This window comes from Salvelinus alpinus, chromosome 7 (assembly GCF_045679555.1).
Source record: "Salvelinus alpinus chromosome 7, SLU_Salpinus.1, whole genome shotgun sequence".
Taxonomy (NCBI): Eukaryota; Metazoa; Chordata; class Actinopteri; order Salmoniformes; family Salmonidae; genus Salvelinus; species Salvelinus alpinus.
In genome coordinates, this window is record NC_092092.1 from 77,684,275 (window position 1) to 77,707,890 (window position 23,616).

The 23,616-nt window shown below is 46.0% G+C and overlaps 1 protein-coding gene across 1 annotated transcript in view; it reads right to left on the bottom strand.

Annotated features, from left to right (window-relative positions):
- LOC139581940 (glutamate receptor 3-like) overlaps nt 1-23,616 on the bottom strand; it is a 178,474-nt gene that overhangs the window by 18,850 nt on the left and 136,008 nt on the right. The window contains exons 11-12 of the mRNA XM_071412131.1: nt 21,814-22,012; nt 203-450 (exon numbers count right to left, since the gene is read on the bottom strand). Coding sequence (XP_071268232.1) covers nt 203-450; nt 21,814-22,012 — 447 coding nt within the window. The remainder of the gene's footprint in view (nt 1-202; nt 451-21,813; nt 22,013-23,616) is intronic.

The window sequence follows — 23,616 nt, forward strand, 5'->3', positions numbered from 1 at the left end:
ACATGTATATAAACATCCATAATAACAATTATAAATCAACCTAGATATCCAAGAACAATAAAAGACATGATACCGTTACCTCTTTGTGTCCATTCCAAAACAATAAGGAAGAGAAGAATAAGAAGAAGGGCCAAACACAAGACATCAGGGTAGGTGGAATACTATAACAACAAGGAGAATATCGTTATATTATCCCACCCACCTTAATGCTGAGCCTTTGGGTGTGGCCACACCGTATCCTTTTGAGTCCAGGTTTCCGCCCACTTTCATGGTGTCGCAGGGTTTCCTCTGCTCTATGTACTCGTTCATGGTGGACTCCAGGAGGAAAGCAAACTTGCCCTTCGACTTTCGTACCCGGGCCACCCCGTCTGGCGTGGTCTTGACAAACACTGACGGTTCGGCCGATTTCATGTATGACCACATTTTCTCATAGACTGCTATTTTGGATCGCTGTTTAGACGGAGAGAGGGGGGGGAAGAGGAGAAGAGGAAGCATTGATACATACATGTAGTGATGACCCAAATACACATGTATACACCATTGAGAGAGAGAGAGAGAGAGAGAGAGAGAGAGAGAGAGAGAGAGAGAGAGAGAGAGAGAGAGAGAGAGAGAGAGAGAGAGAGAGAGGTGCAGTGAGAGGGAGAGAGAGAGAGGTACAGGGAGAGGGAGGGAGAGAGAGAGAGGACCCTGAACAATGAGAGAAACAGGAAGGAGTGATGCACAGAAACAAGAACCTTGCTATAGTACATTTCCGGCTCCCCTCTCTCCACTGGGATTCTCTGCCTCTGACCCTATTACAGGGGCTGAGTCACTGGCTTACTTGTGCTCTTCCATGCCGTCCCTAGGAGGGGTGCGTCACTTGAGTCGGTTGAGTCACAGACGTGATCTTCCTGTCCAGTTTTGCGCCCCCTCAGGCTCGTACGGTGGAGGAGATCTTCGTGGGATATACTCAGCCTTGTCTCATGGTAGTAAGTTAGGGGTCTGTTGATATCCCTCTAGTTTTGTGGGGGCTGTGCTTTGGCAAAGTGGATGGGGTTATATCTTGCCTGTTTGGCACTGTCCGAGGGTATCTTCGGACGGGGCCACAGTGTCCCCCGACCCACCCCTGTCTCAGTCTCCAGTATCTACTCTGCAACAGTCTATGTGCCGGTGGGCTAGGGTCAGTCTGTTATATCTGGTGTCCTGTGTGAATTTAAGTATGCTCCCTCTAATTCTCTCTCTCTCCCTCCCTCCCCTCCCGGTGGACCTGATCCCTGGGATCATGCCTCAGGACTACCTGGCCCCAGTCCACCTGGTTGTGCTGCTGCTCCAGTTTCAACTGTTCTGCCTGCGGTTAGGGAACCCTGACCTGTTCACCCAACCTACTACCTTGTCCCGGACCTGCTGTTTTCGACTCTTTCTCTCTCTCTACCGCACCTGCTGTCTCGACCTCTGAATGCTCGGCTTTCAAAAGCCAAGTGATATTTACTCCTGATGTACTGACCTGTTGCACCTTTTACAACCACTGTGATTATTATTATTTGACCCTGCTGGTCATCTACGAACGTTTAAACATCTTGAATAACAATCTAACAATGTTCTGTTATAATCTCCACTCGGCACAACCAGAAGACGACTGGTCGCCATTTAGAGCCTGGTTCCTCTCAAGGTTTCTTCCTAGGTTCCTGCCTTTCGAGGGAGAAAGCATCTGCATTGCTTGCTGTTTGTGGTTTAAGGCTGGGTTTCTGTATAAGCGCTTTGTGACATCCGCTGATGTAAAAATGGGTTTATAAATGCATGTGATTGAGGAGAGAACCTTGCTAGAGTAACATCAGAAGGGGACATAGAGGAGAGTTTCCCAGTACGGTGCCTAGGGTTAGGCTTAGTATGCCTGCTATACAATCTGTAGGAGTGAAGAGAGGACTTCTAGCCATCTATAACAAGCAACAATTCAATTATTCAATGTCGCTGGATTCATTTTGGCAACACAGTTTCAAACTCCAAGCTTCTGAACCCTGGTCTGGGCCAAAGCAGAGACAGGTCTGCTGCCAAGTGGTGGTGTGTGTACCGTAGAGTGGATACTCTCACAAGTACACTGCAGGTTACATTTAGGAGGGTTAGTGCTATCTGGGATCCTTAGGGATTTGCCTACCCCCTAAACCCTAACCCTAAACTTAACCCCTACCCTTACCTTAACATAAACATAACCCTTTTCTAACTTAACCTTCAACATTTTAAAATGTAAACTTCAATGGAGTAGGGACATTCCAAGGATCCCGGATAGCAATTTAGGAGCTAGAGGATTACAAGGAAGTGGGCCAGTTGGCAATAGTCAATTGTACCAATGGGCCTATTGCCAATAGCCTACGTGTTCAGAGTATGACCAAGCTGTTGATATGGCAACACCAATCAGAGGCATTGTTCCAGTGGGGTCAAGGATCCCATTGTATGGGCTTCCCCAGAAGGGTCAGTTTAGGTACACATACTGAAACAGTCAAGGACTTCATTTTGCCAGATCAAAGATTTGAAGAGCATAAGGTGTAGTGTATTACTAACTGAAGCAGACATGTGTGGTAAGGCAGCACTTAGGTATAACAGTCATATTTCCTAAGAAGTCTTGAAGTTAAAGGAATCCTGAATAATGTCAAGGGAGACAAATACACTGTTAGTGACTGACATTCTCAGAGTTCTCAAGCAGAGTAAACAACACACCAACTCCACTAGTGAAGTAACAAATAGAGGCTGTGGAAAATGAAACAGCAGCACACACACACACACACACACACACACACACACACACACACACACACACACACACACACACACACACACACACACACACACACACACACACACACACACACACACACACACACACACACACACACACACACACACACACACACGTATATATATATTGAGTCCTGTGGCTTTGTGAGCAGAGTGGGACTTGTCCATTCTAAACATCAGATAGACCCATCAATGTCCCTAATAAAATATACTGCCCATCTCTGACCGTAAGGGATATTGCCTCCGACACATCACTGTTAATAAACAAAAGCATTAACCTTCACTTAACGGAAGGCCCTACAGTAGTTGGCTCAGTGGGTTCCAATACAACCTGTTATGAGTCATCCATCATGTCACATCAGACCAGAGGGGTGAGGATCAGACCAGAGGGGTGAGGATCAGACCAGAGGGGTGAGGATCAGACCAGAGGAGTGAGGATCAGACCAGAGCGGTGCGGATCAGACCAGAGCGGTGCAGATCAGACCAGAGGGGTGAGGATCAGACCAGAGGGGTGAGGATCAGACCAGAGGGGTGTGGATCAGACCAGAGGGGTGCGGATCAGACCAGAGGGGTGCGGATCAGACCAGAGGGGCGAGGATCAGACCAGAGGGGTGAGGATCAGAACAGAGGGGTGAGGATCAGACCAGAGGGGCGAGGATCAGACCAGAGGGGTGAGGATCAGAACAGAGGGGTGAGGATCAGACCAGAGGGGCGAGGATCAGACCAGAGGGGTGCGGATCAGACCAGATGGGTGAGGATCAGACCAGAGGGGTGCGGATCAGACCAGAGGGGTGCGGATTAGACCAGAGGGGTGCGGATTAGACCAGAGGGGTGAGGATCAGACCAGAGGGATGAGGATCAGAACAGAGGGGTGAGGATCAGACCAGAGGGGTGAGGATCAGACCAGAGGGGATCAGATCAGACCAGACAACAACATAAAACAACATTAGAAGTCACCATGATGAATGAATATATCTCCCTGTCTCCACCTTTATGAAAAAAGCTTGAAGTTTGGGGATGTGAGGTGATCCCTGTTCTATGGTAATGCTAATATGGGTTAAAGTTAGTAATATAAATCAGTGGCATAGGATTTGTGTTGTTTTGTGTAGACAATATAATTTATTTTGCTCATAATTTGCATGAGCTAAAACATAGTTGGAAGGACATTATTGGTTGGTTTGAAGAACAACTTCTGGAAAGACTGAGTGCGACTAATCTGCCTGGCAGTTAACAGAGAAACAAAAGGCTATCAGTGTGTTTCTGTCGGAACGTGCATGTGTGTGAGAGAGTGTTTGTGTGTGTGTGAGCAAGTGTGTGTGTGTGTGTGTGTGAGCAAATGTGTGTGTATGAATGGCACCGGAGGGGATGGCTGCTGTTTTACGGGCTCCTAACCAACTGTGCTATTTTGTTAGTTTTTTCGCATTGTTTGTAACTTATTTTGTAACTTACTTTGTACATGATGTTGCTGCTAATTTCTTCTATAGAAAATAACTTTTGGACATCAAATCAGCAATTACTCACCTTGAACTGGACAAAGATTTTTTTCTATAACGAGTCCGACACGAAGGATATATCGCTTTCTCGGGAACGGGCCCAAATCCCCGTCATTTGCGTGAAGAAAAGACAGAGAGAAAGGGGACAGAGGTCGGGCTGCCTTCTGAGAATTCATAGGTGAGTGGGTAAACCACCACTACCATCTGTTCTATTGGCCAACGTGCGATCATTGGAAAGGAAACTGGATGATCTATGATCAAGACTATCCTACCAACGGGACATTAAAACTGTAATATCTTATGTTTCACCGAGTCTTGGCTGAACGACGACGTGGATAATATAGAGCCGGCTGGGTTCTCCGTGCATCGGCAGGACAGAACAGCTACGTCTGGTAGGAAGAGGGGTGGGGGTGTGTGTCTATTTGTCAATAACAGCTGGTGCGCAATGTCTAATATTCAATAAGTCTTGAGATATTGCTTGCCTGAGGTAGAGTACCTTGTGATAAGCTGTAGACCACGCTATCTACCAAGAGAGTTCTCATCTATATTATTCGTAGCCATCTATTTACCACCACAAACAGATCCTGGCACTAAGACCGCTCTCAACCAGCTGTATAAGGCCATAAGCATACAAAAAAATGCTCATCCAGAAGCGGCCCTCCTAGAGGCCGGGGACTTTAATGCAGGCAAACATGTGCAACCAGAGGAAGAAAAACTCTAGACCACCTTGACTCCACACACAGAGACGCATACAAAGCTCTCCCTCGCCCTCCATTTGGCAAATCTGACCATAATTCTATCCTCCTGATTCCTGCTTACAAATGAAAACTAAAGCAGGAAGCACCAGTGACTCCCCCAATACAGAAGTGGTAAGATGTAATGGATGCTAAGCTACGGGACTGTTTTGCTAGTATAGACTGGAATATGTTCCGGGATTCATCCAATGGCATTGAGGAATATATCACCTCAGTTATTGGCTTCATCAATAAGTGCATCGGCGTCGTCGTCCCCACAGTGACCGTATGTACATATCCCAACCAGAAGCCATGGATTACAGGCAACATCCGCATCGAGCTAATTGCTAGAGCTGCTGCTTTCAAGGAGCGGGACACTAATCCGGACACTTACAGGAAATCCCGCTATGCCCTCAGATGAACCATCAAACAGGAAAAGCGTCAATACAGGATCGAGATTGAATCCTGCTACACCGGCTCTGACGCTCATCAGATGTGGCAGGACTTGAAACTATTACAGACTACAAAGGGAAACGCAGCTGCAAGGTGCCCAGTGACGCGAGCCTACCAGACAAGCTAAATTCCTTTTATTATCACTTCGAGGAAAGCAACACTGAATCATGCATGAGAGCACCAGCTGTTCCGTACAACTGTTTGATAACGCTCATGGTAGCCGATGTGAGCAAGATCTTTAAACAGGTCAACATTCACAAAGCCGCGGGGCCAGATGGATTACCAGGATGTGTAAACAAAGCATGCATGGACCAACTGGCAAGTGTCTTCACTGACATTTTCAATGTCTCCCTGACCGAGTCTGTAATACCTACACGTTTCAAGCCGACCACCATCGTCCCTTTGTCCAAGGAAGTGAAGGTAATCTGCCTAAATTATTTCTGCCCCATAGCACTCACGTCGGAAGCCATAAAGTGCTTTGAAAGGCTAGTCATTGCTCAAATAAACAGCATCATCCCGGATACTCTAGACCCACTCCAAATCGCATCCTGCCCCAACAGATCCACCGATGACACAATCTAAATCGCACTCCACACTGCCCTTTCCTACCTGGACAAAAGGAACACCTGGACAAAAGTCAATGAATTCTGTTCATTGACTACAACTCAGCGTTCAACACCATAGTGCCCTCAAAGTTCATCACTAAGCTAAGGACCCTGAGACTAAACACCTCCCTCTACAACTGGATCCTAGACTTCCTGATGTGCCGCCCCCAGGTGGTAAGGGTAAGCAACAACACATATGTCATGCTGATCCTCAACACTGGGGTCCCTCAGGGGTGCGTGCTTAGTCCCCTCCTGTATTCCCTGTTCACTCACAACTGCATGGCCAATCATGACTCCATCACCATCATTAAGTTCGCTGATGACACAACAGTGGTAGGCCTGATTACAGACAACGATGAGACAGCCAATAGGGAGGAGTTCAGAGACCTGGCAGTGTGGTTCCAGGACAACAACCTCTCCCTCTCTCTCTACAAACATATCTCCATTATCTCTCTACAGACATATCTCCATCTCACTACAGACATAGCTATATCCAGTAACATTCACCTTGTTGATCTGACGTAGCCTCTGGGATGAGGATACAATGACTTCAATTGAGGGATGGAGGGAGAAGGGTTGTGTGGAGGGAGTAAGGGATTGATGAGAGAGGAAGGGATGGATGAAGGGATGGAGGGTTGGAGGGAGGAAGGGATTGTGGATGAATGGAGGGAGGGAGGACGGGATGGATGTAGGAAGGGATGGATGGAGGGTTGGAGGGACGAAAGGATGATGGAGGGATTAGGGATGGATGGAGGGTTGAAGGGAGGGAGGGATGATAGAAGGATTAGGGATGAAGGGATGGATGGAGGGTTGGAGGGAGGAAGGGATGTGTGGAGGGATTAGGGATGAAGGGATGGAAGGAGGGTTGGAAGGAGGAAGGGATGTGTGGCGGGATAGAGGGAAAAGGGGATGTGTGGCGAGATGGATGGAGTAAGGGATGGATGGAGGGTTGGAGGGAGGTAAGAACGGATGGAGGGAGTTAGGGATGGGTGGAAGGAGGGATGAGGAAAAGCTATCTGCAGTGCTCAGAAATGTAGGTTGGGCAAGCTTCTGCTTGCAGCAAGATTAGTCAGACACTTCCACACCCTCCCCCACTCACTCACTCACTCACTCACTCACTCACTCACTCACTCACTCACTCACTATTCCTCCTTGCCTTGTGTGCTGGCCTGTCTCTCTCTACGGCCTGTTAGGCCGCATACAACTGAGGACTGATGCAATGAAAAGAACACAACTAAGGTGTGTGTGTGTGTGTGTGTGTGTGTGTGTGTGTGTGTGTGTGTGTGTGTGTGTGTGTGTGTGTGTGTGTGTGTGTGTGTGCATGCTTGCATGGGTGTGTGTGTGGATCATTTGTAAAAAATATCCTTTGAAGCTTTGCCACAGAAAAAGTCAATTTTCAAGCTGAATGTTGGTTGTTGTTTAAAAACCGAACTGAAGTAGCCATTAAAAAACATATAGGAGAGGACATTTGATTAAAGTGCAGAGTCAAAATAAATGTCCCTCTTCATTCTAAACAGTCACTTAATCTGTATCGATTCTGAGTTAGGTTAGACAGCGTTTCCACGGGTACATCTTTAAATAGCACCCTATTCCCTATATAGGCCCACAGGACCTGGTGACAAGTAGTGCACTATATAGTGAAAAGGGTAACATTTGGGATGCACATTCTCTGTCACTGGCCTTTGAACTGGTTGTATTTTATTCTCTGGCATTGTTGCTTTCATCATGGACTCGACCCACATAGTGAAAACTTAATGTAGTTCTATTTAAAACTCTACCCACAGAGTGAACACTTAGTTCTATTCAAAACTCTACCCACAGAGTGAACACTTAGTTCTATTCAAAACTCTACCTACACAGTGAACACTTAGTTCTATTCAAAACTCTACCCACAGAGTGAACACTTAGTTCTATTCAAAACTCTACCTACACAGTGAACACTTAGTTCTATTCAAAACTCTACCTACACAGTGAACACTTAGTTCTATTCAAAACTCTACCTACACAGTGAACACTTAGTTCTATTCAAAACTCTACCTACACAGTGAACACTTAGTTCTATTCAAAACTCTACCTACACAGTGAACACTTAGTTCTATTCAAAACTCTACCTACACAGTGAACACTTAGTTCTATTCAAAACTCTACCCACAGAGTGAACACTTAGTTCTATTCAAAACTCTACCTACACAGTGAACACTTAGTTCTATTCAAAACTCTACCTACACAGTGAACACTTAGTTCTATTCAAAACTCTACCTACACAGTGAACACTTAGTTCTATTCAAAACTCTACCCACAGAGTGAACACTTAGTTCTATTCAAAACTCTACCTACACAGTGAACACTTAGTTCTATTCAAAACTCTACCCACAGAGTGAACACTTAGTTCTATTCAAAACTCTACCTACACAGTGAACACTTAGTTCTATTCAAAACTCTACCCACAGAGTGAACACTTAGTTCTATTCAAAACTCTACCTACACAGTGAACACTTAGTTCTATTCAAAACTCTACCTACACAGTGAACACTTAGTTCTATTCAAAACTCTACCCACAGAGTGAACACTTAGTTCTATTCAAAACTCTACCTACACAGTGAACACTTAGTTCTATTCAAAACTCTACCCACAGAGTGAACACTTAGTTCTATTCAAAACTCTACCTACACAGTGAACACTTAGTTCTATTCAAAACTCTACCCACAGAGTGAACACTTAGTTCTATTCAAAACTCTACCTACACAGTGAACACTTAGTTCTATTCAAAACTCTACCTACACAGTGAACACTTAGTTCTATTCAAAACTCTACCCACAGAGTGAACACTTAGTTCTATTCAAAACTCTACCCACAGAGTGAACACTTAGTTCTATTCAAAACTCTACCTACACAGTGAACACTTAGTTCTATTCAAAACTCTACCCACAGAGTGAACACTTAGTTCTATTCAAAACTCTACCTACACAGTGAACACTTAGTTCTATTCAAAACTCTACCTACACAGTGAACACTTAGTTCTATTCAAAACTCTACCTACACAGTGAACACTTAGTTCTATTCAAAACTCTACCTACACAGTGAACACTTAGTTCTATTCAAAACTCTACCTACACAGTGAACACTTAGTTCTATTCAAAACTCTACCCACAGAGTGAACACTTAGTTCTATTCAAAACTCTACCTACACAGTGAACACTTAGTTCTATTCAAAACTCTACCCACAGAGTGAACACTTAGTTCTATTCAAAACTCTACCTACACAGTGAACACTTAGTTCTATTTAAAACTCTACCTACACAGTGAACACTTAGTTCTATTTAAAACTCTACCTACAAAGTGAACACTTAGTTCTATTTAAACTTTTCCCACACAGTGAACATGTAGTTCTATTTAAAACATCACCCACACAGTGAACACTTAGTTCTCCTACCTGCATCATACTTTCAATTCCTTTCAGGGCATTTGTGTCATTCTTTCATTATTCAATAGTGTTAGGCAAGACTACCTGTATATATTTCATTATTCAATAGTGTTAGGCAAGTCTACCTGTATATCTCCAGTATGCAGCAATGGAATTTGGGAGTCTAGGAAGCTTTACTTTGTCACTGAAGTTCACCACTCAAGGTCCAGAATACCAATTGGGATGTTCAGTGTAGGAATCCGATAGCTCACTCTCTCTCTCTCTCTCTCGCTGTCTTTCTGAAGTTAGACAGGACCCTCTGAGAGTCCGTCTTCCTTGGAGGTTATCTCTATCTCACACCAAGCCTGGCATTGCTTCTGTCAGGCTCTCCCTATATGCAACAAGCCTCTAATCTCTGTTGTAGGAGCTTCCCCTTCCCTTACCCAGCGCCATACCCAAACACACACTGACAAGAGCTGGGGGACTGGTGTTCATTGATGAGCAATGGAATGCAGTGGGCTACAGTCCAACCTTGTGTAGTTCTTTGCTTTAGAGTCTCTCTTTCTGGTTCAGGATACCTCTTTCCTCTCATTCTCCTGTCTCTCCTCTCTCTCTCTCTTCCCCCTGTCCTCAACATCCTCACTAAGGTTCTGGCCACTGCCCAGCCTGGGTGAAAATGCGCTTTGGTGATGAAATTACACTTCCTTATGTTAGAAAATGCATTTTAACAAGACAAATATGATTCTTTATGTTCTGAGTCTATAGTGGAGTCTTTCTCTAAAATCAATCACACTAGATTCAAAATACATCCAAGCGCTGCGGCTTTCTCGCCACAACTGTTGAGGATTTTACACGTTGTGGTCGTTGTCTTCAAAGTTGTTAGCAGGACAAAATGAATTAAATGTAAAAGGATTTGAAAATATAAAGCTTGCGGGTGTCACGATCGTGTGGAGGAGAGACGGACCAATACGCAGCATGAGGAAAATAAGCCATCTTCCTTTTATTATAGAAGAAGGCAAAACGAAACAAAACACTTACAAACTAACAAAACAAATAAACGACCGTGAAGCTAATAAACGTAGTGCACACACACAGGCTACAAACGTTCAGACATAGACAATTCCCCACACCAAACTAAAGCCTATGGCTACCTTAAATATGGCTCCCAATCAGAGACAACAGAAACCAGCTGTCTCTAATTGGGAACCCATTCAGGCAACCATAGACTTTCCTAGACAACTACACACAACATAGACACAGCTAGACAACTATACTAAACATAAAGCCAACTACTCTAAATAAACCCCCTAAACCTACAATCACCCTGGACACTACAAAACCCACATAAATACCCATGTCACACCCTGACCTAACTAAAATAATAAAGAAAACAAAGAATACTAAGGCCAGGGCGTGACATAGCGTCCCCCTTAAGGTGCGAACTCCGGGCGCACCACCAAAAGTCTAGGGGAGGGCCTGGGTGGGCATCTGACCACGGTGGTGGCTCAGGCTCAGGGCGAGGTCCCCACCCCACCATAGTCAATCCCAGCTTCTGTAGCCTCCCCACAATGACCACCCTCCAAATAACCCTACCTAAATTAAGGGGCATCTCCAGGATAAGGAGCAGCACTGGAATGAGGGGCAACACCGGAATGAGGGGCAACACCAGAATGAGGGGCAACACCAGAATGAGGGGCAACACCAGAATGAGGGGCAACACCAGAATGAGGGGCAACACCAGAATGACTGGCGGATCCTGGCTGGCTGGCTCTGGACGCTCTTGGCTGGTTGACGGCTCTGGACGGTCATGGCTGGCTGACGGCTCTGGACGGTCATGGCTCGCTGACGGCTCTGGACGGTCATGGCTCGCTGACGGCTCTGGACGGTCATGGCTCGCTGACGGCTCTGGACGGTCATGGCTCGCTGACGGCTCTGGACGGTCATGGCTCGCTGACGGCTCTGAACGGTCATGGCTCGCTGACGGCTCTGGACGGTCATGGCTGGCGGAAGGCTCTGGCTGATCCGGTCTGGCGGAAGGCTCTGGCTGATCCGGTCTGGCGGACGGCTCTGGCTGATCCGGTCTGGCGGAAGGCTCTGGCTGATCCGGTCTGGCGGAAGGCTCTGGCTGATCCGGTCTGGCGGAAGGCTCTGGCTGATCCGGTCTGGCGGAAGGCTCTAGCGGCTCCTGTCTGGCGGACGGCTCTAGCGGCTCCTGTCTGGCGGACGGCTCTGTAGGCTCATGGCAGACGGGCGGCTTTGCAGGCTCATGGCAGACGGGCGGCTTTGCAGGCTCATGGCAGACGGACAGTTCAGACGGCGTATGGCAGACGGGCAGTTCAGGCGCCGCTGGGCAGACGGGCAGTTCAGGCGCCGCTGGGCAGACGGGCAGTTCAGGCGCCGCTGGGCAGACGGGCAGTTCAGGCGCCGCTGGGCAGACGGGCAGTTCAGGCGCCGCTGGGCAGACGGGCAGTTCAGGCGCCGCTGGGCAGACGGGCAGTTCAGGCGCCGCTGGGCAGACGGGCAGTTCAGGCCGGCTGAGACGCACTATAGGCCTGGTGCGTGGTACCGGAACAGGAGGTACCGGGCTAAGGACACGCACCTTCAGGCTAGTGCGGGGAACAACAACAGGGCACACTGGACTCTCGTGGCGCACTCTAGGCCTGGTGCGTGGTACCGGGACTGGAGGTACCGGGCTGAGGGCACGCACCTCAGGGCGAGTGCGGGGAGAAGGAACAGTGCGTACAGGGCTCTGGAGACGCACAGGAGGCTTGGTGCGTGGTGCCGCAACTGGAGGCACTGGGCTGGAGACACGCACCATAGGGAGAGTGCGTGGAGGAGGAACAGGGCTCTGGAGATGCACTGGAAGCCTGGTGCGTGGTGTAGGCACTGGTGGTACTGAGCTGGGGTGAGAAGGTGGCACCGGATATACCGGACCGTGAAGGAGGACACGTGCTCTTGAGCACCGAGCCTCCCCAACCTCACCAGGTTGAATGGTCCCCGTAGCCCTGCCAGTGCGGCGAGGTGGAATAGCCCGCACTGGGCTATGCAGGCGAACCGGGGACACCACCTGTAAGGCTGGTGCCATGTACGCCGGCCCGAGGAGACGTACTGGAGACCAGATACGTTGGGCCGGCTTCATGGCACTCGGCTCGATGCCCAACCTAGCCCTCCCAGTGCGGCAAGGTGGAATAGCCCGCACTGGGCTAAGCACGCGTACTGGGGACACCGTGCGCTTTACCGCATAACACGGTGTCTGACCAGTACGACGCCCTCTTACTCCACGGCAAGCCCGGGGAGTTGGCTCAGGTATCCAACCCGGCTTCGCCACACTCCCCTTTAGCCCCCCCCCCCCAAGAAATTTTTGGGTGTTACTCACGGGCTTCCAGCCACTCTGCCTTGCCTTTGCCTCATAAAACCGCCTCTCCGCTTTCACTGCCTCCAGCTCCGCTTTGGGACGGCGATATTCCCCTGGCTGAGTCCAGGGTCCTTTGCCGTCCAGGATCTCCTCCCATGTCCATGAGTCCTGTTTACTTTGCCGCTGTTGTTGGTTCCGATCATGCTGCTTGATCCTGTTGTGGTGGGGAATTCTGTCACGATCGTGTGGAGGAGAGACGGACCAATACGCAGCATGAGGAAAATAAGCCATCTTCCTTTTATTATAGAAGAAGGCAAAACGAAACAAAACACTTACAAACTAACAAAACAAATAAACGACCGTGAAGCTAATAAACGTAGTGCACACACACAGGCTACAAACGTTCAGACATAGACAATTCCCCACACCAAACTAAAGCCTATGGCTACCTTAAATATGGCTCCCAATCAGAGACAACAGAAACCAGCTGTCTCTAATTGAGAACCCATTCAGGCAACCATAGACTTTCCTAGACAACTACACACAACATAGACACAGCTAGACAACTATACTAAACATAAAGCCAACTACTCTAAATAAACCCCCTAAACCTACAATCACCCTGGACACTACAAAACCCACACAAATACCCATGTCACACCCTGACCTAACTAAAATAATAAAGAAAACAAAGAATACTAAGGCCAGGGCGTGACAGCGGGCCAGGAATTTCGCATTAATTTGAAAAGCGAATATATATATATTTTTTAAATGTCTCAAAATTGATATCTATTGTTTCATGTCTTCCGGATTCTAGAAGAAAGATGCCAGTGGTGAGCTGTCAGCCAGTGTTATTTCTGGAACAGCATCCTGCCTAGCTGGTGTTATAGAGGGCTACAGTAGTTGTGGTAGTATTTCATTGCGGACATACAGTGTCTTCAGAAAGTATCCACAACCCTTTGACTTATTCCACATGTTGTGTTACAAAATTCAAAATGGATTAAATAGATTTTTTCTCTCACCCATCTACACACAATACCCTAAAATGACAAAGTGTTAAAACATGTTTTTAGGCATCATTGGAAATGTGTTGAAAATAAAATACAGCAATATCTCATTTACATTAAGCTCGGTCAAGTTGGTTGGTGATCATTGCTAGACAGACATTTTCAAGTCTTGCCATAGATTATCAAGCCAATTTAAGTCAAAACTGTAACTAGGCCACTCAGGGACATTCAATGTTGTCTTGGTCAGCAACTCCAGTGTATATTTTTCCTTGTGTTCTAGGTTATTGTCCTACTGAAATATGAATTTGTCTCCCAGTGTCTGTTGGAAAGCAGACTGAACCAGGTTTTCCTCTAGGATTTTGCCTGTGCCACTCAGTGATGTGTTGTGTTGGATTTGCCCCAAACATAACACTTTGTATTCAGGAAAAAAAGTTATTTTCTTTGCCAATTGTTTTTGTAGTTTTACTTTCATGCCTTATTGCAAACAGGGGGGGGGGGGGGGGGGGTACTGTGTGTAGGCCAGTTACACAACATCTTAATTGAATCCATTTTAAATTCAGACTGTAACAACAACAAAATGTGGAAAAAGTCAATGGAATACTTTCCGAAGGCACTGTAAACGTAGTCTCCCTTACCGTGGGTGGGGCGGCACTAGTGGCTAGAGCGTTGGACTAGTAACCGAAAGGATGCAAGATCGAATCCCCGAGCTGACAGGGTCAAAAAATCTGTCGTTCTCTTAACCCACTGTTCCTAGGCCGTCATTGAAAACATCATTAACTAACTTGCCTAGTTAAGTAAAATAAAAATAATGCATGTAACTGCTTTTCATGATTTAGACAAATGGTCTGGATTAAATGTACAACTAAATTGAGGAACTATAGGACATGGGTTACTTCATACATTGCTTTTTGGGATGCAATTTTCCCAATACATTTTTTTTTAACACTTTTTTCTCTGGTCTCCATTGATTTAGCCACTGTGATAAAACCAGCATAACTTTTGAACGGGTTATGATAGAGGCAAGAGGTTTGGACCACTGGTTTTCTTAGACCGATTAGTCAAAAGTGGTGTTTTCGATTGGACACCCAACCATATGTATTATGAGGTCTATTCGTATATTCATATTCCATTCCTTTACTTACAGTTGTGTGTATTAGGTAGTAGTTGGGGAATTGTTAGATTACTTGTTAGATATTGCTGCACTGTCGGAACTAGAAGCACAAGCATTCCGCTACACTCACAATAACATCTGCTAACCATGTGTATGTGACCAATACAATTTGATTTGATGTGTGAAAATAAATCCCTTCATATCACATCGTGTTTTATAATATAATGCATGGTCATAGTGCCTGCACTGCAGTAGCTGAGATGTGAAAATGATTTTTCACGCTTACAGTAGTAAAGTGCATTGGTGACTGTTGTCGGTAACCATTTAGAGTTCAGACTAAACTGGCAATAGCCTAGATCATGAGGTCTACTCAAGGTTTTAGATAATGCTCTTGGGAGCGTTCTTCTCTCTTTCTGTGTATATTACTATTGTGTTGAGGCTTTAGATAACGTATAAGCTGCTGAGAGTTACAGTTCTCTCCTTTGCTACACTCAGTGGGCTCCCGAGTGGCGCAGCGGTTTAAAGCACTGCATCTCAGTGCTAGAGGCGTCACTACAGACACCCTGGTTCGATTCCAGGCTCTATCACAACCGGCCGTGATTGGTAGTCCCATTTGGCGGCGCACAATTGGCCCAGCGTCGTCTGGGTTTGGCAGGTGTAGGTCGTCATTGTAAAGAAACATTTTATATTAACTGACTTGCATAGTTAAAGGTTAAATGATTATTTTTTAAATACATTGAGCAGTTAGTATTCCTATATTGTTCTGTGATAAAGGACAGGGCTGTGTACGGTTGACTTGTATATATGACAAATGGCACCCTATTCCCTATGTTGTACACAACTTTTAACCCAATGGGCCTTGGCCAAAAGTAGTGCACTACATAGGGGTTAGGGTAACATTTCAGACACAGTCTTTCATGATGTTAATCTTCCCAGGTAATGCAATACAAACATCAGTCCTCCTCATCACTCTAATAATCATCAATAAAGGTGTGATATAATGTCAATGATTCCATGTCTATGGTTGTTTTGTTTGCTGCTGTATTACATTACATTTAGCCTCAGGGATTCATTAACCATACATACCCGCCGAGCTCTATTCATTTAGCCTCAGGGATTCATTAACTGTGCATACCCGCCAAGCTCTATTCATTTAGCCTCAGGGATTCATTAACTGTGCATACCCGCCAAGCTCTATTCATTTAGCCTCAGGGATTCATTAACTGTACATACCCGACGAACTCTATTCATTTAGCCTCAGGGATTCATTAACTATACATACCCGCCGAGCTCTATTCATTTGATGGACTTCAGCGTTATCGCCCCAACATACAACCATTCAATGAGCTGCAGAACAAATATGGCAGCAAAATATTTAGCTAAGCAGTGCCAGTTATTATTGTTGAAGGAGTACAACATGAAGCCAGCAGCCATCTGTCTCACTGAGGCTCCAGGTGCAGATAGAACAGACAGACTTGCTGGAGGGTAGGCACACTGAAGAGGAGAGGCTGGAGAGGGAGTGCCTAGACTGGGTAGGCTAGTCAGGGGAAGAGGCAGAGCCAGGAGTGGGTAGGGGTTTCTGGACATATGGAACAGACAGACTTGCTGGAGGCTAGAAAGACTGAAGTGGAGAGGCTGGAGAAGAGGCACAGCCAAGAGAGAAGAGAGATGACAGGTTAGTCTGGAGAAGAGGCAGAGACAGGAGAGGAGAGATGGCAGGTTAGTCTGAAGAAGAGGAAGAGACAGGAAAGAGGAGAGATGACAGGTTAGTCTGAAGAAGAGGAAGAGACAGGAGAGAGGAGAGATGACAGGTTAGTCTGAAGAAGAGGAAGAGACAGGAAAGAGGAGAGATGACAGGTTAGTATGAAGAAGAGCAAGAGACAGGAGAGAGGAGAGATTAGGGGCCAACAGCCCAGAACCCTGCAGCCATCCACTGGGCTCCACAGTCCTGTCTCTCCCACTCTCCCTTGCCAGCTGTCCCACTTGGTGAGAGGAGGAGCCATCAGGGCTTTTTGGATATACTAACTCTACACATTTTGGAAATTATTTTCTAAGTGGGTAATTATTTTCAAAATACATAAACTGTCTGCAGGACTACATGTACAGTGAATCTAGTTTGCTAGAGAGAGAGAGGAACTTGTAATGCTGAACACAAATAGTACCTCCCATGTTTTGCACATCATTCTCTGTCAATTTCAATTTATTTTGTAGCGCTCTCCATCCTTGCTGCATAATTTAGTTTATTAGCACAAATACAAAGACATTTTCTACACAGTTATAAAATGACAACAATATGTATGTGAAGTAAAAAAAAATACAAATAAAAAAATATATCACACAAACAAAAGATAAAATAAATGCAAAATGGGTACAATAACATAAAATCCCATCAGAAAGTCTACTAGGGGGATGTACAGCTGTGATGGACAGTAGCTGCCTCTTAATTAAACAATTTTTTAAAACAACGATGGGGATAGCTTGGCAAAATCTGACGGGAGTGAGATCCATATCACAGAGCCTCTGTTTACATGTGGTTGATGTAGCTGTTGTCTGTTTCTTGTTGAGTAGTTGTGGAATTCATATGTGACGGTGAAATAGTTTTTGACGAAAGAGGGTCATTAAAGAGTCGTTAACAAATTGAACAACTTGAAGATAAATCATTTGATAAATATTCAGCAGAACTAATAGTTTGAAAAGTGATGCTGAATTGATTCTAAAAGCGGCAGATAATGTTATTGTACAGAGTGTTTCTGCAGACGACAGACTGACAGTAGTGTAGTATGTTGTGTGCCGGCCCATGTAATTTGACCGTTTCTGATGAATGGGAAGATCATTGTGTGACAGAGACTAAGAGCAGTGCTTCTGTATAGAAGACATCTCACGTATCCCCGTATCCCCGGCGATCTCAGAGGTTATTGTCTTTGTGTGGTTTCCATGACAATTCATCATCAATTAAAATACCAAGGAAGTGTGTCGTGCAGGCTTAATCAACAGGAATATTATCAATATGGACCCGATAGAGTCTGGATATATAGTCTGGATATGTACTCTGGATAAATAGTCTGGATTGAATTCTCTGCTCTTTGGACTAGATAATAAAAAATAAAACATTTAAGATTCAGTGACATTTTGTTGATTTTAAACCACTTTGTGATATTACACAGTTCATCATTAACATTAATAAGATCATTGAGATCTCTGTGACACTAAAACACGCTTGTATCATCACCAAACAATATCTGGGAGAGAACTTTGGATGCATACAAGTGGGAGTGAAAACGTGTCCACGCACACACGTATGCACACACACATTGGCACACACACAACTTGAGCCCATTAATCAGTGTTTTTCCCCTTGTCAGTCTCTCTCTCCAAGTTTTAATTAAAGTCCTGTGGAACAACGATACACACGTCATGTGTACTGAAGGCTCCGGCTGGAACTAGGACACTCATTATATGGAATACGTGAAATCTGTCTGGGACTCCCCAACCAGGCCTCAGTATATGTGTGTGTATGTGTATCAGTAAACACACACTCTTCTACAGTATTCATTCTCCATGTTAGTGTCCCTGGCTGTGTCCAGTGTGCTGCATATCAAACAGAAGCTGTTCATGTGGTATGTTAAGATCAGTGTGGGAGTAGAGTCCGAGGGGGGGGGGTCGAGGGTGTGTGTGTTGGGGGAGGGGGGTGACTGGGAGTAGAGTCCGATGGGGGGGGGGGGGGGGGTTTGAGGGTGTGTGTGTTGGGGGAGGGGTGGTGACTGGGAGTAGAGTCCGAGGGGGGGTCGAGGGTGTGTGTGTTGGGGGAGGGGTGGTGACTGGGAGTAGAGTCCGAGGGGGGGTCGAGGGTGTGTGTGTTGGGTGAGGGGGGTGACTGGGACCCTAACCCTAACCCAAAAAGCGAATGTTTTTATTATTAGTAGTATTTTTTTTACAAAGAAGCATCCCGTCCACTGGAATGTCAAGAGGAAACCTGGTGGAAACCTGGCGGAAACCTGGCACCATCCCAATGGTGAAGCGTGGTGGTGGCGGCATGATGCTGTGTGGGTATTTTTGACCTACACGTTACATACACATTTGCTAATTTCCACTTCTCATAATAAGATATAAGGCTTTAGTAGACCCACTCTGTCTCTGTCTGCCTCGTCATTGTCTAAACAGTACTGGATCTCTGAGACTACATCAGAACATATTCCCATCATCACAACAATGTGATACAGTACACTGTTAGAAAAATGGCTTCCAGAAGGGTTCTTCGGATTTCCCCATAGGAGAAGCCTTTTTGGTTCCAGGTAGAATCATTTTGGGTTCCAGGTAGAACCCTCTGTAGAAACAGCTCTACATGGAATCTAAAAGGGCTCTACCTGGAACCAAAAAAAAGGATTCTTCAAATGGTTCTCCTACGGGGAGAGCCGAAGAACCCTTTTAGGTTCTAGATGGCACCTGTTCTAACCTAACTCCTCCACACTGGCGCAATGTGGTGGCCACTTCTTGCAAGATGTCCATACTGTTTCAATTCACTTGCTCTAGTACCCACTCGTTCTCTTCACTGTTTGCCCTAGCTATATATTCCAGTATCACAGTGATGTGTTACAGTACATTGTAATCTAGCTCCTCCACTCTGGCACAACGTGCTGTGTTGTATTGTATGTACGCCGATAAGGGGATGGATGAACTCTCAGATGAGAATTTGGTTAATAAGTTATAACTTAATTGGCTCGTCGGTCCCTCTCTGCCAGCGGACATATGGCTTCCTTCCATCTCCTCTTCTTTGTTTGGCCTGGAGACCCATTATTCATCAGCTCCAATTTACCATGCAGCCACAGCCAGCTAATTAGGTTTGGTGAACTGACCCCTCTGCGTTACTGTAGGGCTGATGTGGACTCTCTGATTAGGCCTCTGTTTCATCACCTCAGAGAGAGAGAGTGTGTGTGTGTGTGTGTGTGTGTGTGTGTGTGTGTGTGTGTGTGTGTGTGTGTGTGTGTGTGTGTGTGTGTGTGTGTGTGCGTGTGCACGTCGTTAGCAATCAGACTTTCGGCTGAACAGACTAACTGTCTCAAGGTTGGACAAGGCCAGCAGTACCGAATCGGGTCTCAAGGTTGGACAAGGCCAGCAGAACCGAATCGGGTCTCAAGGTTGGACAAGGCCAGCAGTACCGAATCGGGTCTCAAGGTTGGACAAGGCCAGCAGAACCGAATCGGGTCTCAAGGTTGGACAAGGCCAGCAGTACCGAATCGGGTCTCAAGGTTGGACAAGGCCAGCAGAACCGAATCGGGTCTCAAGGTTGGACAAGGCCAGCTGTACCGAATCGGGTCTCAAGGTTGGACAAGGCCAGCAGAACCGAATCGGGTCTCAAGGTTGGACAAGGCCGGCAGAACCGAATCGGGTCTCAAGGTTGGACAAGGCCGGCAGAACCGAATCGGGTCTCAAGGTTGGACAAGGCCAGCAGAACCGAATCGGGTCTCAAGGTTGGACAAGGCCAGCAGAACCGAATCGGGTCTCAAGGTTGGACAAGGCCAGCAGAACCGAATCGGGTCTCAAGGTTGGACAAGGCCAGCAGAACCGAATCGGGTCTCAAGGTTGGACAAGGCCGGCAGAACCGAATCGGGTCTCAAGGTTGGACAAGGCCAGCAGAACCGAATCGGGTCTCAAGGTTGGACAAGGCCAGCAGAACCGAATCGGGTCTCAAGGTTGGACAAGGCCAGCAGAACCGAATCGGGTCTCAAGGTTGGACAAGGCCAGCAGAACCGAATCGGGTCTCAAGGTTGGACAAGGCCGGCAGAACCGAATCGGGTCTCAAGGTTGGACAAGGCCGGCAGAACCGAATCGGGTCTCAAGGTTGGACAAGGCCAGCAGAACCGAATCGCCGCTGCGTAAATTCACCGTTCAAGTGACGTCGCAGCGTTTCAGGGAGGACTTTATGCTCCTCTGCTTCTCGACAGTTCTGATGAGCTGTTCTGAGGTTTGGATGGAGATACAGGGAGGACTTTATGCTCCTCTGCTTCTCGACAGTTCTGATGAGCTGTTCTGAGGTTTGGATGGAGATACAGGGAGGACTTTATGCTCCTCTGCTTCTCGACAGTTCTGATGAGCTGTTCTGAGGTTTGGATGGAGATACAGGGAGGACTTTATGCTCCTCTGCTTCTCGACAGTTCTGATGAGCTGTTCTGAGGTTTGGATGGAGATACAGGGAGGACTTTATGCTCCTCTGCTTCTCGACAGTTCTGATGAGCTGTTCTGAGGTTTGGATGGAGATACAGGGAGGACTTTATGCTCCTCTGCTTCTCGACAGTTCTGATGAGCTGTTCTGAGGTTTGGATGGAGATACAGGGAGGACTTTATGCTCCTCTGCTTCTCGACAGTTCTGATGAGCTGTTCTGAGGTTTGGATGGAGATACAGGGAGGACTTTATGCTCCTCTGCTTCTCGACAGTTCTGATGAGCTGTTCTGAGGTTTGGATGGAGATACAGGGAGGCTTTTGTCAGAGATACAGTGTTAACGGCTGTACTGAAGGCCTTTCAGGGACTTGATGTCTGAGGTGACGCTAAGCCATAATAGCAATATCAACTCACATGATATCAGACCAAAACAAACGCTTTTTACAATGTTTTTTTTCTCACAGTACTTGCTGATTGACCATTTGTACTAAAACTAGCCGACCAGCCAGTTGTACAGAGTTACCAGCAGTAATTGCTGAAGGTCAAATCCTAACTTTCACTTAAGTCATGCATTGATGTCAATGGGAGAATAAGTGAAAATTTGACTTTAAGTGGAAGATAGGATTGGTCCCTGAATGACCACTTTCCCTAGATGATCAACCCGGTGTACCAACTAGCTGATGGACCAGTTGTTAGCAACACGATTTCAGTGTTTCCTTACTCACCCTGAAGAACTCCTTGGTGGAACCAGCATCTAGAGTTCCGTAGGCGATCTCAGTCTGTTTAGCCAGGTCCTCAGCACTCTCTATGGGCGACACCATCCTCTCCACTGTGAGGAAAGCAGCCAGGTTGGCCGTATAGGACGAGATGATGATGAGAGTGAAAAACCACCACACGCCCCCTACTATTCTCCCTGATAGGGACCTGAGAGAGAGAGATACAGAGACAGAGAGAGAGAGGGGGAGAGAGAGAGAGAGGGGGTAGGATGAAACAAAGAGAGAGGGAGGGAGAGGGGAGGAGGAAACAGAGAGAGGGAGAGGGGGGGGGAGGGGGTAGGACGAAACAGAGAGAGAGGGAGAGAGAAAGAGAGAGAGACCGGAGGAGGAAACAGAGGGAGAGGGAAGGAAACAGAGGGAGAGGGAGAGGAGGTAGGATGAAACAGAGAGAGGGGCAAGGAAACAGAGGGAGAGGGAAATAGAGAGGGAAGGAAATAGAGGGAGAGGGAGATAGAGAGGGAGCATTAGCGACACATTAGAGAGAGGTGCCATTACCAGAGCTTGTAAACCCAGCTGGTGTCTGTCCATTCCATATAGTAGGAGATAATGACAGTAAATACACTACAGGTGATGCACCATTGCATCTAAAGCTACAGACTCAGCTCACTGGAACATCGTCTGTACCTTGGTTAGCCTGGCTAGAAAAACCTAAAGCTGAGTCAGTATATTCTAATAGTATATTCCCCTCCCCCAACACACACACCCTCGAACCCCCCTCAGACTCTACTCCCAGTCACCCCCACCCCCTCCCCCAACACACACACCCTTGAACCCCCCTCGGAGCTATATTGGAGCTATTTTACAGATATACGTATATTAGAGCTATATTGGAGCTATATTAGAGCTATATTGGAGCTATATTAGAGCTATATTAGAGCTATATTAGAGCTATATTGGAGCTATATTAGAGCTATATTAGAGCTATATTAGAGCTATATTGGAGCTATATTACAGCTATATTAGAGCTATATTAGAGCTATATTAGAGCTATATTGGAGCTATATTAGAGCTATATTAGAGCTATATTGGAGCTATATTGGAGCTATATTGGAGCTATATTAGAGCTATATTACAGCTATATTAGAGCTATATTAGAGCTATATTAGAGCTATATTAGAGCTATATTGGAGCTATATTGGAGCTATATTAGAGCTATATTAGAGCTATATTGGAGCTATATTGGAGCTATATTGGAGCTATATTAGAGCTATATTAGAGCTATATTGGAGCTATATTAGAGCTATATTAGAGCTATATTAGAGCTATATTAGAGCTATATTGGAGCTATATTGGAGCTATATTAGAGCTATATTAGAGCTATATTAGAGCTATATTGGAGCTATATTAGAGCTATATTAGAGCTATATTAGAGCTATATTAGAGCTATATTGGAGCTATATTAGAGCTATATTAGAGCTATATTAGAGCTATATTGGAGCTATATTGGAGCTATATTGGAGCTATATTAGAGCTATATTACAGCTATATTACAGCTATATTAGAGCTATATTGGAGCTATATTGGAGCTATATTAGAGCTATATTAGAGCTATATTAGAGCTATATTGGAGCTATATTAGAGCTATATTAGAGCTATATTAGAGCTATATTGGAGCTATATTAGAGCTATATTGGAGCTATATTGGAGCTATATTGGAGCTATATTGGAGCTATATTAGAGCTATATTAGAGCTATATTAGAGCTATATTAGAGCTATACTGGAGCTATACTGGAGCTATACTGGAGCTATAT